The sequence below is a fragment of the Panthera onca genome, chromosome B3 (genome assembly GCF_046562875.1).
Source record: "Panthera onca isolate mPanOnc1 chromosome B3, mPanOnc1 haplotype 2, whole genome shotgun sequence".
Classification (NCBI taxonomy): domain Eukaryota; kingdom Metazoa; phylum Chordata; class Mammalia; order Carnivora; family Felidae; genus Panthera; species Panthera onca.
The window spans coordinates 46,465,908-46,485,142 of record NC_138344.1 but is presented as its reverse complement, the minus strand read 5'-3'; the positions used below and the strand labels follow the sequence as shown (position 1 = coordinate 46,485,142).

The 19,235-nt window shown below is 40.6% G+C and overlaps 1 protein-coding gene across 8 annotated transcripts in view; it reads right to left on the bottom strand.

Annotated features, from left to right (window-relative positions):
* ALDH1A2 (aldehyde dehydrogenase 1 family member A2) overlaps window positions 1-19,235 on the bottom strand; it is a 128,318-nt gene that overhangs the window by 46,883 nt on the left and 62,200 nt on the right. For all 8 annotated transcript variants that reach the window (XR_013556309.2, XM_060618398.3, XM_078448646.2 and 5 more), the window contains 4 exons: window positions 16,589-16,693; window positions 16,266-16,406; window positions 13,121-13,250; window positions 828-889 (listed from right to left, as the gene is read on the bottom strand). Coding sequence is in view for 7 of the 8 variants with exons in the window: in XM_078448646.2 (XP_078304772.1) it covers window positions 828-889; window positions 13,121-13,250; window positions 16,266-16,406; window positions 16,589-16,693 (438 nt within the window). In the remaining variant the exon portion in view is untranslated. The remainder of the gene's footprint in view (window positions 1-827; window positions 890-13,120; window positions 13,251-16,265; window positions 16,407-16,588; window positions 16,694-19,235) is intronic.

Sequence of the window (19,235 nt, the reverse complement as noted above, 5' to 3'; positions counted from 1 at the left end):
CATTCTCTAATAAATTTCACAGAAACCCACAGCTTGCAGATCAGTTAAAAAAGTACTAATACCTCTCAAAGATCTTTGGCCCCCAAAGCCAAAGATTACCTTCTATATTTTGAAAAGAGAAAATTTCTTGTCTATGCTTTAAGAGTTTAATTTGAGCCTCCCCTGAAATCCTTGCCAGAATGATTACTAGTACTGCTGGAAGATTCGGTGATGTTTTGTACAGTGCCAAGGCTGTGTATGAGAGAAAGGGGGAAAAAAAGACAATGTTTAATGTTCCAATCCAAACACTAAGCACTACATCTATTTCCCTTTACAAGACATACAACAGCCCGGCATGGTTTCAATTATGACCGTGACGTTAATTGTACTGCTGTGTCTTCTGTACAGTCTTCTATCTAGATTCTTGTGAAAAGAAACAGTGGGAAAGAATGGGATTAAAAGACCATATAAAACAATATGCCTGGAAAGATGGTGAGTCATAGTTCTAAAAAATAAACAAGCAAATATAACAAAGCATTAATTTTCCATAAGCAGAATGGACATCCATAACCAAGGGCAGGTTATTAATACACTGGGCTTTGCTTTGCTTATTTTAATCATGAGAATTCCACGGCTTGAGAACTCAACTCCTGGTAACGGAGCCGAAACCCTATTAACCTGTTCAAATAAGCATTTGCAGGGAGGCTGTTAAAGATATGTCAACAACATGAGCTCAGTTTTTTTCCCCCAGTAATGGAAAGCACACCTCCTGAGGTCCATGTTTTATGTATCTCTAAGAGAACTGGTTCAAACAAAAATAAATATGAGGCGTGAGGAGATACACTCACCGGGATGATCTGTCCACACACTCCTATGGGTTCATGTCTTGTAAAAGTAAAATAATCTCCATCTGAAAGAAATGGGCAAGATCACTACAAGAGAATTCAGATTAGGAAAAAAAAAAACCCGCAGAGGGAGAATTTGGGTGGCAACCACAAAACCAGAAATAAAGTTGAGAAAACATCCTACTCAACCATATAGGAAAGCTGGTAGAAGAGCTTATCACTTGGCCTGGGGTAGCTCCAGATATGGCTCCTGGACACCCAGGGTACTGATGAGGGAACCTTAAAGGCAAAATGAAAGACAAGTTTATGACACTAGAAGCAGTCTTCTGAGGAGGTGGGGGGAGGGGAGAGAAGATGGGAAGAGGGGGGCTGGGAAGTAGAAAACAGTAAGTTCTAAATTTTATGTTAAGTATTAAAATGATACTTAAATGGGGGTGCCTGGGTGGTTCAGATGGTTGAGCGTCTGTCCAACTGTTGGAATCGGCTCAGGTCATGACCTCACAGTTTCATGGATTCGAGCCCTGCGTCTGGCTCTGCACTGGCAGCACAGAGCGTACTTGGGATTCTCTCTCTCTCCCTCTCTCTCTGCCCCTCCCTTGCTTGCACTGTCTCTCTCTCAAAATAAATAAATAAAACTTTCTAAACAATTAAAAAAAATTAAAATGACACTTAAATGTAAAACAGTTCTTTAAAAGCTGAGGTACCTTAACATTTTAAATAACTCTCTGCACTATTAAAAAAACAAAAACAAAACTAAGTAACATGTTACTGGGTAAATTTAAAATGGCAGGCAACTAGAAAAGGTGAGTAGTAAAAGTAAGGTCTTTTTTGTAACTCAATCCAGGTGTCAAAACAGACTTTCTGGGCCCTGGGGAAGCCAGACATCTTCAGGCATCTTTCAAGAAGTCAAAAGTCTGCTTCAAAGAAGATTCCATCAAAAACCCAAACACTCTGCCCTCAAATTAGCCATGGAAATGAGGACAATTTAATAACCTTATTTTCCCTATAGGAGCAATAGGCAATTGGAATAATTACCCAGGAAATCCAAACCAAATTTTTCTTTAGAGAAATGCCATTATATTTATCTGAATTATTTTAAATGGTTAATTGAAATAACCAAAGAATGGCTTGCTTTTAGCATATGGCTCTTCAGTGCTGGTACTGGACAATGTCTTTGTTTTTCCCTCACCTGCCAACCCTGTGGCCACTTCCCTCATATTTGTTTTCTGTCTCAAAAGTTGTTCCCAGTAAAGCGAAGGCCCTCAGTTACTACTCGTGACGAACACTCCTATTAAGGATGAAGTAGGGACAGGAGTGCGTGGGTTGGGGGAAGAGAAAGAATGTGATGGTTTATCATTGTCTCTCAACATAACTAAGCCACTCATAGTTCTCACACAGAATTGTTTTAATTAAATACAAAATTATGCATTTAAAAATAATTGAAGGTCTCTCTCCCCTGAACCTCATTTCCCAGAATCTGCAGCAATCTGTTGCTTCTGGGTCTTTTCACAGAACTTTTTTTCACATACAAGTATATATAGCATCCTTTTATTTCTGCCCCGCCTTTTTAAAAAATATAAATGTGATCATATTACCCACAATCTTCTGTATTTTTTCTCACGTGTTTTCATATATAGCTTACATATCTTTTCAACTGCTGAATGCTATTCCATTGGCACACTGCATAACCGTACTGCTGTGAACTGTCCTGAGGGGCACAGAAATTGCTTTCCCTTTAGGCTAATATAAATAATGCTTTAAACAGGCTCATTGTATATGATCTTTGCATATCTGGAGAACTGCATGATTAAAGTGAATATGCATTTTACATTTTGATAAATACTGCCAAATCACCCTTCAGAAAAGTCACACAATTTTTTAAGAAAATCTTTAAATGCTTATTCTTAGAGAGAGAGAACACACGAGCAGGGGAGGGGCAGAGAAAGAGAGAGACACAGAATCCGAAACAGGCTCCAGGCTCTGAGCTGTCAGCACAGAGCCTGACGTGGGGCTCGAACTCACTAACCACAAGATCATGACCCGAGCCGAAGCTGGACGCTTAACTGACTGAGCCACCCAGGTGCCCCTAAAAGTCACACAATTTGTAACTCCAACAACATGGTATTTTTCCCTATCCTTCAACATTGTGATTTTTCAAACATTTTAATTTCAGTGAACCTGACAGGTGCAAACTGGCGACCTGTGTTGATCTGTGACGAATGGTAGATATTTGGCTTGAAAAGCTTTTCATGTTTACTGGCCATTTTCAATTTTTTTCCTTCAGATTGATATCTTTTGCCATTTTTCTATTGGGTCATTCAACCTTTTAGTTATTTGAAGGACTCTACATATGTATATTAAGGAAATCAGGTCTCTGTCACATGTATACGTGAAGTTTTTTCCTAATCTGCTGCTTGTCCCTGAATTTTGCTTTACATATCTTGATTCAAATGGAAGAAATTAGGAAATATGCAAGCATTCAACAACTATAGAAATTACTTTAGAACATATCTCCATTAAAACAAACAATAGCCCAAATGTGGAAACTGCCACTGGATGACAATAAGTCTGAGTGATATCTTAAAAATCAAATCAAATATCTTAGCTTTGCATGCAGACAACTCAAGAAGTTTCAGATATCATTCTTTTTTTTTTTTAATTTTTCAATGTTTATTTATTTTTGAGAGGGAGGGAGGGGCAGAGAGAGAGAGGAAGACACAGAATCAGAAGCAGGCTCCAGGCTCTGAGCTGTCAGTACAGAGGCTGACATGGGGCTCAAACTCACAAACTGTGAGATAATGACCTGAGCTGAAGTCGAGCCACCCAGGCACCTCCTCATAGACATCATTCTTTACAAAAGTGCAAGTTACTACCCTTCTTCAACTTAAGATCTCTGAAAAGGTTCTTTTTTTTTTTCTTTTAATATCAATACCTTTTACTGCTTCACTTCTCTGTGTGTATGGAAGATATAAATATGATGCCAGGCTCTTCCTCCTGGAAGCTTTTTCATGAAGAGCAATAACCCTTATCAAGAGGCTAGAGGGATTCATTCACATGGAAATCCTTCCCAACTGTAATTTGGCCAAGGTGATGGCTTCGGATGGATAATCACAGATGACAGAATCAGTGTCAGGTCAAGAAGGCATGCAAATGGGCTGAGAAGATGGGAACCTGAACTAAAGGACAACACAGGCGTTTCCGGGGGCAGCACATGTGGGAAACTGGAGCGGTTCAGATGGAGCGTGTCCCCCTCTATATTCTAATGACTGGAGAATTTAGTTGTATTCCTTACATAATTTTGAAAGTTACTGAAAAAATGAAAGAAGAGAAAAAAAGTAGGCAAAATCTTACAAAGCTGGCCTCATAAGGAATTGAACTTGACTCTGTAAGTGTGTCCCAGGAGAAACTGAGTTATGGGGAGTGAACACTTCTGGGATGAACTGTCCACAGACTTGACATTTAGCTAAAGGCTGGCACAAAGAATGGACTAGAGAATCTTCTATCCCCACAGATCCTCTAAGCAGGAAATAAAGAAATAAAGGGTATTTTGGTGCTTGAACTCTTCCTCAAAAAATCCTGAGTGAAAGACATAAAGGGGCCCTGGCCTTGAGCTTAGTCTGTATTCTCATCTGGTTAGTGGAAGATAATTCTGGACACCCCTAGTCTGACCTAGGATGCCTGGCAATCGTGAGAGCTATGCCTTCTACGTGGGCCCTTGGCTAGGGCTAGTGGCACCACAGGTCCTTCCGGCACTATGGCCCTGCCCTGAATCCCACCAAGCTCCTACACTGACGTTACCCAAAGGCCAATCACTTGAGAGACACCCTCATAATTTCTGTCGCATCCAAGTATCACTTACTCTATTACTTAAAGGTTTGTTAAATCAGCTTTTAAAAATATGTAAATAGCTACTTGTTAGACTCATCTTAAAAACATCTATGACGCAACAGGTTTCGTGAGCTAGCAATATTTGCTTCAAACCAAATAATTCAGATAAAAAATGTTCACTACTTTACTGTGTGGAATCACCTTGCATGCTCCAGTGCCAGGTGGGACAGGCCACTGTGCTTCTCAAATTTACATGTGTACATGAAGAACCTGGAGAGCTTGTTAAAATGCAGATTTTGAATCAGTAAGCCTGGGGCATGACCTGAGAGTCTGCATTTCCACAAGCTCCCAGGTGATTATGGTGCTTCTGATCTACAGCCCAGGCTCCAAGTGTATCATGATGACTTATAGCTGCTTTATAGTTGCTGAGTTCATTTCTATTTACTCACTGTTTGCTTAGCTCTGGTAACTCTCCTCATTTGCCTGCAAGGAGTTTAAGTGAAGGAGAATCTGATCCACCTTTTTAATATTTAAAAAATACTAAAATAAGAACAAAACACATGTATTTCTATAAAGCTTTACAAACTATTTTCACATTCTTATCTCATTTCGTGCTCAAAACAACTCTATGGAAAAGGTAGGGCAACAGTTATTATCTGTATTTTCTAAGTCGAGAAAAAAAATGGCACACAGTGGTAAGGTCTATAGTGATTTAACTGGCTAAACTGTGGCTTCTGGACTTGAATCTGGGTCATCAGACTTGCAGTTCATTGCCCTTAGAAACATTTTAAGACTTTCCTGTGAACAGAGTGTTGGATTTAGACGGGTATCACAAACCACAAAATCAAGAGTATGATGTGATGTCATGGAGTGCAAATGAGGGGGAAAAGACAATGCTTTTGTGAAGAGTGAAGAAGATTCTGTGGGGATTTGGTATGTGGACACAGAGAACTCACATAAACTCCAGGAGGTAAGATCTAAAGGGAACACTGCAGTGCAACACCACGTCCCCTGAGATGGGGCAGCCCAGGACTGAGTGCCTCTCTCCTCTTCATAGAAGCAGAGTCAACTCAAAGGGGTCACAGTGTTACTTCTCTCTCTCTCTCTCATATTCCTAAGAGGGTACACACCGAGAACTCTTCCCTAAGAGAAAGGAACAGCCCATTTTTCCACCTTTTATGTTAATAATGTCCTCTAAATCTGGCAAGATGACTTAAAAAGCTGTTCCCTTCACTTCTTTGGCTTTGTGCTATAAAGTGCTTCAGCTTGATAGAGAAAAAAAATCGCCACCCAAACTCAGATACTCCGTTTTAAGGCTACGATGATCTTAGGTCTTCTTACCCATATGGGGTATTACAGAGAGAGCTCAGACTCAGCAAGAAAGGGCTGTATTTGATGAGAATACCAGAAAAACGTTCTGAGCCAACAAGTTAGAACATAACTATGGTGCAGAAAACTAAAGAAGCGATGAGATACCAAAATAGAAACACAAAATCACATATATAGGAATTTTATCTCTCAGCCTCTTTTCTATTGCACTCAAAAAAGTAAAAAAAAAAAAGACAGAGTAACAGGTACTTCTCTTAGAAGTTTATTTTAGGGGCGCCTGGGTGGCTCAGTTGGTTAAGTGTCCAACTTCAGCTCAGGTCATGATCTCACAGTTCATGAGTTCAAGCCCCACGTTGAGCTCTGTGCTGACAGCTCAGAGCCTGGAGCCTGTGTCTCCCTCTCATGCTCTGTCTCTCTTGATCTTAAAAATAAATAAAACATTAAAAAAATGTTTTTTAAAAGTTTATTTTAAAACACACCAAGAGGCAACTTCTCTGACGTGTTTTTATATTTGAATGTTTACACCTCATGAAGAATATAAAAATCTTACAATTAAATACTTTATTATACCATTAATCTGGGTGAACTATGGATCACATTTTATTGACAATGTTTAGACTGAGCCATTTCTAGAACTGTATTAAGAAAAGTCTTTGACCTTAGAAATGAGGAACAGAATCAGCCTCTTCTGTATTTGGGAAAATATCATGCCACTGTTCTATGTTCTTTGATGGGAACTTGTCTAATTACACAGAAGAGACAGCAATTATTCAGTTACTTAGAACAACTTTATTATTTGTATTATTCCTTCAGAGTTATCATTACCTATGTTTTTATTTTTAAAAAATTTGTAATGTTTTTATTTATATTTGAGAGAGAGAGAGATAGAGCTTGAGCGGGGGAGGGGCAGAGAGAAGGAAACAGAATCTGAAGCAGGCTCCAAGCTCTGAGCTGCGAGTGTCAGCACAGAACCCGATGTGGGGCTCAAACCCACAAGCAGTGGGATCATGACCTGAGGTGAAGTCAGATGCCCAACTAAGCCACCCAAGTGCCCCTATCACTACTTCTTAGGGCAGATTTTGTCATTGCTTGAAATAATCTTTTTGTTTGTTTGTTTTTGTTTTTGTTTTACAGAATGTTTATTCTCATAGGAATATCTGCCACTGGCAGTCTCTACATGAACTACAGTATGTTTAGAAAATCTGTATTGTCAATAAAATCATAAAAATCTAAAATGTGCCAGAAATTGAGGAGAAATTTATCTAACAGAGACCTCAAGAACTAGATCCCAATTACAATACTAAGAGTATTTCAAGAACTGCAGCAAATTTTATATACCTGTTAACACTAAAAGTGAGTTTATTTAATAGCATAAAAATATGTAACACAATTCAGTGAATGGTAGGTCATCTTCCAATCTCTAATCTGGGTGCACAGTTACCTTTTGAAGAGCTGGTAACCCCTCTGATGATGCCAGTATTAAATGATTAGAGCAGGAACAATGAGCTATTCCATCATGTGCCCTAGCAGATACCTATGTATTCTGACACTGAAAAGACCTCACTGAACATTTACAACTATCATGATAAGCTCTATAAATGCCTACACAATCACTGAGACTTCATGCTAGTACACAGCAGTGTTAACGCTATTCTTCTGGTAGTATGCTGGTAGCTTCTCAGGAGTTAGATGAAGCGTTCCTGAGTCTGTCGTGAAGATATCTTAACTCCACCACGACACTATTATGCAGTCTTGAAAAAAAGATGATTTCTCTGGACTTCAGTTTCTTTGTCTGAGAAATGAGTGGACTGGCCTTGGGGCCCAGGAGGTCTTTTGTAGTCAAACCTCCTCAAAGAGGCTACGTGTGAGGCCGACTTCACAACCTCCTGTCGCCAGCAATTCAGGTACCACTGAGGACCCCGCTTCTCCTCAAGCTCAGTGAGTGAACAAAAGATCTCACCATATGCATGCTTTGTATGTGCACACTAGAGTCAGCTGTTGAAGGCAACACCTTACGATTTGAGTCAGTGCCTTGCACATCTGTAGCCTTTCCTTTAGTTTAAAAGGTAAAACTGATGGGGGGGGGTGTAGTGGACAAATAATTACATATGATCTGGGTGGAGTTTTTAGCTTGTTCTAATGTATCATTAAGGCCATTTTGATGTCAGGATTCAGCTTGAAGCACGGACTACATTTTCCCTGCTTACATATCACAAAATCAATAAAACCAACAATTGTTAAACAGAGAAAAATCGTACGTAGTGCAGATCAATTAATCTCCCCCAGTAAACTGGAAACATGCTTGGATCATTCCTCCATCACAAGGAGTCTGTGGACATGAGAAGAAGCAGAGGATTTTGATTTAGGTTAAAAATAACCAAAATGGGGAAAATAACATTTCCCCTGCAGGGCTGCTATGAGATTAGAGATGATATAATGGGCACAAAGTGATCAATAAATCACAGTAATGATTATTATTTATCAGCATAATTAGGAGCTGCCATAGTAAAAGGGTCAAAGCACAGGATTTATGGTCAGAAAGAAGAGCTCCGTTGAATACCACGGCAGGAAATAAAAGCCAGTGCTGTCAAGTGAACAACACTGAGACCCTTGTCAATCACACTGACACCGCACAGTTCTGTGGTAATGTCCGACCGTGGGCCTTGCATGAGAGGGAAGAGAGAGGGATGGGAGAATCTCTCGATTCAGAGGGAGAAAGAGCTGTCCAGGGGAGAGTTCAAAGTGCTAATGCCATAACCCACTTCTCCTCTTCCCAAATATTCTAAGCTACCCTTCAGGGGGAGGGGAAAAAGCAGGTCCTTGTTCTAAGTACCCATTATATAATCAAAGTGCTCCTTGTAAAACACAATTTGGTTCAAGGCATTTGTCTATTTCAAATGATTCAGTGACTCACCATTGCTGTGATAAAACTTGCAGCATGGTTTACCAAGCCCCAGAGCCCCAGGGTCTTCTCAACCCAGCTATGCTTTCAGATCCACTACCGCACCGTACTCTCCTCCCTCCATGCTCTGTACAGGCTATTACCACCACCTGTGATAGCCTCCTCCATTTTCACTTACGTGCCCACTCATCTCGTACGTCCCGCTTCCCTCTCCAGGAAGCCTTACTACCAGCTGAACTGCCTCTCCAGTGGAGAACTTCATGCCTCCATAGCTGAATGAGCTACACTATATTTCAACTGTTTGTCCATTGGCTTGTTTTCTTTACTATTCTTTGAACATCTTACTTACTCACCTTTGTATCTCCAGTGCTTTATACAAGACATGAAACACAGCAGATGCTCCCAAACAAATAAAACACAACAAAACAAAAAAATGAATGACTGTATGAAGCAAAGAGTGAATGACTGAGAGGCTGAAGTTGTTATCTGATACAGGAGATGAAGGAAGAGCTCTTCCCATTAGCTGGCAGACTGTCCTGCCTTCCTAAATGGGAAGGAGTGAAAGAAACAATAGTGTAATTCCTCCTGCTCTTTTTGGTTCTCATGCTTTAGTGTCAGAGATACTAAACTGGATGAACCACAGAATATCCTTCAATGAAACTAAGTAATCTTATATTTTTGAGATTAAAAAAACACTTTCTGGGGCGCCTTGGTGGCTCAGTTGGCTAAGTGTCCGTGTCTTGATTTTGGCTCAGGTCATGACCTCAGGGTTGTGAGATGGAACCCCGCACCGGGCTCCACGCTGGGCACGGAGCCTGCTTTGGATTCTCTCTCTCCCACTCTCTGCCCCTCCTCCACTCGTGGTCTCTCTCACCTGTGCAAGCGCTTTCTCAAAAAATAAAACAAAACAAAACAGTTTTCCAGTTTACTTTTTACAGGTGACCAGAAAGAACTGTGCTTTTCATTAAACTGTGCTTTTCATTCCCATATGTCCTCTAGAAGCAACGATTTGGTATTTGCTGATTCAGTGTGCAAGCCGACGTTACATAACATAACTACCATGAATAACGAGAATAAAAAGCATATTGATCTAAAAACCTTCAGAGGGTTAAAGACTTCACCAGGGTGACTGGCCTCTTCATCATCCTGCCCTGCTGAACCAGTCTCCATAAGAAGAGGGCCTCCAGTAGAGACCTGGGTTTGAATCTCAGGCCTGCCACTTACTAGCCATGTAACCTTGTTCAAGACACTAAATCCTTGCTGTCTCATTTTCTTATCTGTAAAATGGAGTACCTTTTAAAACCCAAACTGTTTCACAGGGATCATACACAGAATCACACAGGTCCTGGGGGTGAAATAGTTTACACAATCAAGTACTGTACAAATATATATTATTCCTTCATGTTGTAATTCCAAATGTAAAATTAAGGTATTTCACAGAGAAATGTATGTAACACAATGAAGACCTCATGGTTAGAGACTAATAACCTTATGTTCTAGATTTCAGTGGAAAAGCCTGAGAAGGAACAAAACCAAGCTGATGATAAATTATGGAGTTACAAATGACAAACACAAAAGGACTGACTGAACATATCTGAGAATAAATAAGTGAATAATAATGACCCCTCCCCCTTTCCCTGATTTTCCCCTATGCTCTCCCACCTCGGGTTCAGTCCAGCTAGAATCCCTAAGTACTGAACTAGCCAGAGGGGCCTATGAGCAGAATTCTCAGTAGCCTACAACAGGCAAGCTCAAATGTACCTAAACCTGGAACAGAGAGGAAAGCTGCCAAGTTCATGTTTGCCTCCGTCCTTCCCTCATCTGCTTGGAGCACCACAGCCAGAGCTCTTACATCTCAGATCCCCAGCCTCCTAGGGGTACTGCCTTCTCCTGACTCCCTTGAGAGTCACGTCACCTCTAAACACACTTTAAGAAAACACAGGGAAACTAAAAACTACTTAGCATATAAGAAAATTCCCCATTTTTTTCCTTCACAGGCTGAACACCAGTGTGTGAGTAAAAGTGAGAGGGACTTCTGTGAAAGCCTTTTCTGAGCCCTGTATTCCTAACTCCTAGGTCAACATCCTCAGGAACTCCAAAGAGCATCACGTGAAAACAGTGAGGCTTATACACACACCACCTCTTGCCAGATAGAGTAAAATAAGGCATCAAACATCAGAGACTCGATAAATCTCTATCTTATCAAGGTCTTCTCTCCTAAGAAAGCAAAAGACAACCAAGACATTGTTAGGCCAAATAGAGATTTATGTGTACAGCCTTCTGTTTCACCTCATTTCTGAGATTATTTATAAGTCATTAAAAAAGATATTTAAATGCCCCAAACACATTTTGTTTTAATAGTGAAATGGCGAGGGGAGGGGATGCAAAAAAACACCAGGGCCTTTGGTCTTGTTAATTTACATTTCTGCCTTGAAACAGGAAAGGCCAGCTTAAAAAGGAAGACACATGTCCTGTTTTTAACAAAAATTGTAATTCTCAGGCCCTCCAACAGATATGCTCACACTACCTAGTAACCCTGCTCCACTCAGGCCATTCCCAAATCCTGCCAGCAATGCTAGAGAACAGGAATTCTGTAAAATCTTCACAGACAAAACTGAACCAAGAGTCTGACATTCCCTAAGAGCAATCTTCTCCATACTGAACAAAGAAAACCTATGGGTGGCAAGGAAGAGTGCCTGTAACTGCAAACCCATTTTCTAAAGGCTAACATTCCACATGTTGCTGTATATCATGGAGGTAATTTTAAAATAGACCTTTGAAGTCTCATCTCTGTCCCTTCTCCACTCTTACTGTGACTCCTCCTCTTGCCCCATGCCTAAATGAAGCATCCCAACAGCCACTTGGCTGGTGCCGGTCTCTGTACCCTCTCCTTGCTGCTCGAGGCAGAGAACCAGCCGCACAGGCATCACCTGGCAGCTGGTTAGGAATGCAGAACCTCAGGTCTCACCCCAGACCTAGTCCATCAGAAACTGCATTTGACAAAGACCCCAAATGATACGTATGTGTATCAAAGTTTGAGAAGAACTGCTCTAAGCCCACCGCACTATCTGCTGGCCACCCCCGTTCCAGGTAAACCAACCCCTTGGCCTGAGAAGGGCCTCAGGGGGCAGTCCAAAGTGCCCAGCCTTGCTTTCCACACTTCCTAGGATGCACACGGAAAGCAGGCTGTTTTCCAGAAAACCTAGGTAGAGGCCTGGGCACGGTACTTAGCAGCCACCAGGAGCCACTGGTGAAGATGTATTTCCTGTCCTTATGTCTGCTCACCACTACCAACACCCTCACATCTCCTGCAGTCATTCCCTTTCCTGTCCTACCTCTTCTTCCCAGTATTGAAAACGCATCAGCTAGTGAAGTGATTCACCAGGCTCTAATGTCAGAATTTCGGCTCTACAGCTTGCTTGCTGGTGAATTAGGAAAACTACTTAACTTCACTAGCCCTCAGTTACTTCCTCTGTCAGTGAGGATGCTATAATAGTGCCTTCACCTTGGGCTTGCTGTGAAAGCTCTCAATCTGGCATTCGGATGGCTGGCACCTCACGTGCAGATTGGGACCTGTCCACTGACTTAGTCTGCACATTCGCCCTCTCCTTTAAAGGACTACACCACTGACAGGCAAGGCCACACAACTCAGCACCTAACTGTAACTCTCCCATAGAGATCTCTGTGCCGCTGGTTTTCTCTCCTAACTTGGATCTTAAAAGAAAGGATGGCTGTTGTGTTTACAGATTGAAAAAGTAATTCATGCTTATTACAGAAAAATATAAAAAAGAGAAATAAGTTATCCACAATCTCTCCTCTAAGAGACAATTGTTAACATTTAGAGTGTCCTCTTCCAAATAAGTAGATCTCACGGTCAGGAAGGAAAGGACCAAGTCTTAATGTCCTTGATAACTTCCCCGACTTCCCCACGTCCAATACCTCTCCACACTCCCAGCACCTGACGTAGCACAGTGCTGAGTACTTAGCAGCAGACAAACCCATACGTGTGCCTCAGCCAACTGCTGTAGTGACGTAAGTGGCTTGTCCCTGCACTTATATGTACACTGTCTACATACAGAAACAGGGACGTTGTCAGAGTTAGTGATGTAATATGTTTGGTTCATATGTAATGTGTCTGACACGAGTTGCTCCTATCTGCATTCTATGGGGCTACTGTTTGTGTTGGATGGTGAGTGTGTTTCTGGTTTCCCTTTCGATGTGCTCAGATTTCACTTACCTACAGGAATGGTCATCCCGTGAATTTTATCAGCCCAGCCTGCGTAGTACCGAAGAGTTTTGATGACCCCCTGCAAATCCACGTAAAAAGCTTGCAAGAACGGTTTGCCACCATTTAGGGATTCCATGGTCTGTACGAAAAGAAATGGAGAGAACTTTCCAGTGACACACAAAATAATCTCTAGAGCAGAGGAAAATGGAAGAGCGAGAATGTGAATGAATACGAATAGTGATTCATACCTGGTCAGTTCTGATTTCCCAAATGAAAAGATTTTTTAGTACTGCCAGTTTAGGTCAGTCTCTAGTAAAAACCACAATGAATATGTATGCACATGTTTTTGTGCCTGTGCGTCTCCAGTAACCACTATCCAAATGCATAAACACAACGTTTCTTCAACTAACGATAAAGAAATGTTCTGCCTGTCAAACCAGCTTCTGTTATATTAATGATCAGAGCTGCGTGGGGATGTGTTGGAGTCTAGACCAGTAATCTGAATCCATAAAGAGGAGCAGGGACATGGGCCTTTATGCAACTGATGAGAATATAAAGCATTTTCCACCGCTGCCAAGACCCCTGCTGAGAAATGGAATATCCACCGTGCACAGTGACTTTATTTATTACCATCAAATAAACAAGAGCTCCTCTAGGGAAGCTCATACTTTAACAACTTCAGGGCTGCTTTTTGGTAAATATTTATGTTAACAACCATTACCTATTAAAAGTGAAGTATCTGTTCCATTGAATAAAAATAGACATACTGAGCAGTTGTAGATTACAAATGTTACTATTTGAATGAGGTGTTCCTAAACTGCTTGAATTGTAGCAACAACCATAAAAAGCCACATGGACACACTGAAATGAGAAAGGAGTATTTAGACTTGAGAAATATTGAAGGTGTTACAAGTTTAATGAATTCAAAATAAGCAAAAACATATGTTTATAATCTCATGTCCTTCTCTGTGAGGACACTTTATTATTCATACTGGTGTGAAAATGATGTGAGTGCTGACAAAACTAAGATGGAAATATTCTCCATTCGATGACATAAAAATACAATCACTTACAGGGCAACATACCCACTCACGTGGGTAAGGATCTGATGGGACTCACGTGCATATAAGATAGGACTCATTTTAAAAGATCCCATCACTTATCACTGTACATTGGCTCACCTTTACCAACGGGAATCCAATTATTTCCCAGTACTTTTGAGAACACGTATATGTTCAGGAGATGGGCATTATGTTCTCCAGGCAGCCAGCACAGAGCCAAGCTCCACACAGTATAGAGTGAAGTGCAGTCAGTAACCAGAATCTGAGCCACCTACATGGTCCCAATGAGCTGTTGACAACAGCCAATTTCACCTGAGGGTTGCCAGCCCTATGTTTATTTTCGATTAATTATATTTACTTGGATGAGGTATTAACTTCATTTTCTGGTCAGAAGCTCCCATCTATTCCAGAGGCTATCTCTTATTAAAAATCACTCCTCCCATGGCCTGAGGAGTATTTAAAAACAGAAATCTCATTTAAGTGTAATGGCAAAAGGGAACTGATCATGGTGAGGCATATGTCCGAAAAAGAATGGCATATGAATTTTATGACATGAAAATATAACTGCAGTGTGTGTGTGTGTGTGTGTGTGTGTGTGTGTGTGTGTATATGTGTGTGTGTGTGTGTGTACACATATATGTATATATATATGTGTCTGTATATATATATGCGTACACATATATATACACACACACTAGTCTAATGTTGTAAATATCGTATAGATTTCACTCAATTAAACAGACACTTACAGACAATCTATATGCCCTCTCTACCTGACCATTTATGTCCCAGGAACACAAAAGAAGTAAAATACAGTCCTCACGCTTGAAGAAATCATAATCCAGGGAAGACATAAGCCTGCAGACCAGCATTTCCCCCCAAGTGTTCCAAAGAATTCAGCTTTGCACGATACTGATAGATTAGCCAGAAAAATAGTGTTGAGGCTTAAATAAATCTGAGAAAGAGTGACTAGGGCTTTTCCGAGTCTCTAATAGGTCAGTGTCTCGTGAACATCTGAGAAGGAGCTACTTTACCCGGAACAAACACCTTTATTGCAAAACACATAAGCACCTCACTGGAACAGTCTTCCTTGAAGTACCAGATTAGATAATGTTTTTAAAGAGAAGTAAATGTTACAGGGGCCAGAGTTCCAAATAATCTCCATAAAGGATTCATTTTTGTTCCCATACTATGAACAGATCCTGGAAGGGGATGGCTGGAAGAATGATGACAGCAGTGACACTGAGGAAGGACATAAGGCTTCCCCCTCCCAGAGCAAGCCCAATTGTGCTCTGTTTTCCCACGTGAAGGGTAGGATACAGTGTTCACGGTTTGAACGCCTGACTGAAGAAGGACGCCCTAAACGTTAACTGATCAACAGTGGGTTATCCAGGAGGAGATCCCTGGTGCACAAAACAGACATTCCCAAATGGTTCCAGTTTCCAGGCAGTTCGTATTCCCTAAGAAACTGACTTTCATTTTATAAATAGCAAAAACAAACAAATACAAAAACCACTAGGAGAGAGGATGCTCCTTATGTGAGAAAATGATTTAGCGAAAGACAGTTGCTGTCTCCTGCTATCTCTCCTATCCCCTGGTTCTAGAAAGTGGCAGAAGAACAAAGGGGGCAGAAGTGCCTGAGAGGCCCTCTGCTTCTGAAGGATTCTCTTTAGTCAAGAGAGGTTAACTCTGGGGAGGTAAAAAAACAGTCCTATTTGATCCTCAAATGAATCATTTGGTGTTGGTTTTCCCTAAGCTTCATGGTGACTCTCCTGCTGCTTAACTGTTTTTGTTTTGATTTGTCGGTTGAGGGTGGGCTAAGGTTGGAAAGGAAGGCAAGAAGGTCCTTTCTAGTCATGGGAAGCTATGGTTTTGTTCTTCAAAATTCACTAAGAAGAGACCCTCAGCTAGTCTTGCACCTCCCCATCTGATCCCAAAAGCCAAACACCTCTCATTTTTCATGTGTATTATGTTCTCTTCAGCTTGTCCCCCAAGTTGACTTCACACCACATTTTCAGAAAGGCTGAGGAATCTACATTTCAGTGGAGTAGTAAATTTAGGGTAAAGACTTAATGTTTTTTTAGGCTACTTACTGCAAGAACTGCCCTGTCTCGCTCCACCAAGTCTGCAAGCTTATCCAACAGACGGCCTCTTTCTGAAGCGTCCATCCTTCTCCACACTGAACCAAGAGAGAAAGCCAGGCGGGCTGCCTGCACTGCTTTGTCTATATCTGCCTGTTAGAGAGGAAGAGGCACAACTGAGGAGAGAGAACACTCCAAATAAAGGAAGAACCACCTGCTTCGATGAAAAAGGTGATGAATGAACGTCAGTGCTGGTGTCTGGGGAGGATAAGCTTAGCGCTCTGTTGTCTGAAGGCAGTTATTTCATAGGGAATCTTTTTCTAAGAAGGACATACCTTGTCTGCTTCTTGAACTTCACACACCTGCTCTCCTGTGGCTGGATTATAGACAGGGAACACTCTCCCGCTCTCTGAGTTCTGCCACTCGTTGTTAATAAAAATCTATGGAAGTAGACAACAGAGGAGGATCGGTGAGACACGTGATAGGAAGCCAACCAATGGTGAAGGATTATGGAAGTGCCATGGTAGTGATATTTGTTCTATATGTTTGTTGGCACGTAAGTATAGAATTTGAAGCATTACAAGAGACCCTTAACAGTATGCAGTCCAGCCTCTCCCCAAATTCAGAAATTTCCTCTATGATATTTTTATCTCAAGTTTATCCAAAGATTAAATATAGTTCTTACCTTTAGCGAACCTGCCAACCAGTGAGGGAGTCAAACAAAGATGGAAGCACAGAGTCTCACATACATACAAACAATACACAAAGCTGAGAAAATATTTACTGACTGTCCAAACTCTGGCCAATATCCAAAAGGAGTAAATACCATGGATCAAACTGAGTCACCACGCTTTAGATCCTAGTTTCTCTCTCAGAGGCATAAGTAACTTCACAGGGAACTTGAAGGGTGCTGAAATAAGTAAGCATTCACTTAATTTATAGTCAGATCCTGAACTGTGCAATGACTCTAACTGGTGAGTTAAACAAGTTATGTGTGTAAGTCCAAGTTAGATTTCTTCCCCTTTGCTGGGTAGACTACACGACTCAGCAAAGGGAAAAGGCCTGTCTTTCAAACTGGTCTCTCAAGAATTTCTTAAGAGTCTTGGTTTCCTTATAAAGGAAATGGAGAGGGGCGCCTGGGTGGTGCAGTTGGTTAAGCGTCCGACTTCAGCCAGGTCACGATCTCGCGGTCTGAGTTCGAGCCCCGCGTCGGGCTCTGGGCTGATGGCTCGGAGCCTGGAGCCTGTTTCCGATTCTGTGTCTCCCTCTCTCTCTGCCCCTCCCCCGTTCATGCTCTGTCTCTCTCTGTCCCAAAAATAAATAAAAAACATTGAAAAAAAAATTTTTAAAGGAAATGGAGATTATATTAAAATGGCAAAGAGACTTATAGTTAAAAAAAATATTCAAGTTAGTATCTCAGAAGATTTGTAAGGACTGAGTTGAAGAAAAGGAGAAAATATAGGCAAAGAAATGTAAAAATTTTTATTGTATTAAAGAGAGAAACCCAAACAAAACGTTTGGACTATGACAGCTCAAAGAATACACAAAGATATTTTACTCTATAAAATTTATAGCATTACCATGAAAATTTCTGAAGTCAGAAGCCATCAGTCAATTTAGAACAAACACAAGGAAAAATTGATTTGTTATTGTCTGCCATTTTAGTAAATCACAGATGAGGCTAAATGAAGACAGATCTGCAATTTTAAATACTAAGTTCTAGATTATTCCAAAGCTTTATTTTGCCTTGATTTGTTAAAACAATGAAGCCTATGTTTCCCCTTTTTAAGACAAAAGAGAAAAAAGACCTTAAGTCTGCATAAGCACTTAATTCAAAAGTAACAAGCATAAACACAATGGCCTTGTAATTGTAGAAATTTTAAGTGTACGATTTATAAACATGCTTTATAATTTACAACAATTTATAAACAATTTCTAAATGTAATGTATTCATTTATTCAATAAGTACTTAGATACTCCTAGACCTAGGACAGGCAAAGAGGACTAGCAGTGCCAGCCCTCCAGGGTCTTACAGTCTCTAGTAACTCATTAAATATTCACAACCTTAATGGCAGAATTTTATTACCACTACCAAAGATGAGAAAGTTGTGAGGATGGGAGGTTAAGAGTCTGATGAAGCAGGTTCTCGTTGTGGCTCTGACTAGTCTACTGCTCCTTCCAGTGTTATCAGAGTCTGCGGGATTGCTCAGTCCAAAGAAACGAGTTCGTGTCCAAGCCTAAATTAGATCTATAGTTCTTGGACTCCTGGTCTAGTTCTCTTCCCACTCCATGTAACAAACTTCCTAACAGTTCACAGTTGATCATATCTGCACACTCCTTTGAAACACAGTATGACCTCCAAGGTAACAAAGGACAAAAATTGAGAGGTTAGTTTCACTTCTAGAGCATTATCAGGTTTAAGGAAGAGGGGTCTTGCCAATATGCCTTATTCTCTTTATTCACAATTTGACAGAGACTTCTTAACCTTTTTAATCCAATTTTAGTTTTTAAGTTTCTTTACTGAGTTCTATCTGTAAGAATTGAGATTTCATGACCTTTATTGATTCTTAGAGGTCTTCCAAAGATCAAAGAGAAAAATTACTTATTTTTTAACAGGATAAAACTCATTCATTCTCTTACTGTTTTCATTTAGGTGCATGGATCATCTTATAAATTTAAGATACACTACAGGACCTTAGTGATCTTTTGCTATTTTGTCATCCTAGGAGTTACTTCATCATCACTCAATTATTTCCAACCATGCTAAAAAAGAACAAAACAAAAAATTGTGGAACTGCCATAGAATGAATAAATAATTACAACTATTTCATCATCCTTCAGTTTTCATATGGTGTTGTCCAAACTAATGCATCATCTTTTGAAAGCACATAAAAGAAGTCTGGTGACACCATCTTTGTCATATTCTTTTTAGCTTTCATTGAATACATTTAGGAACTCAGAATTTTTCATTTCAGTCCATCA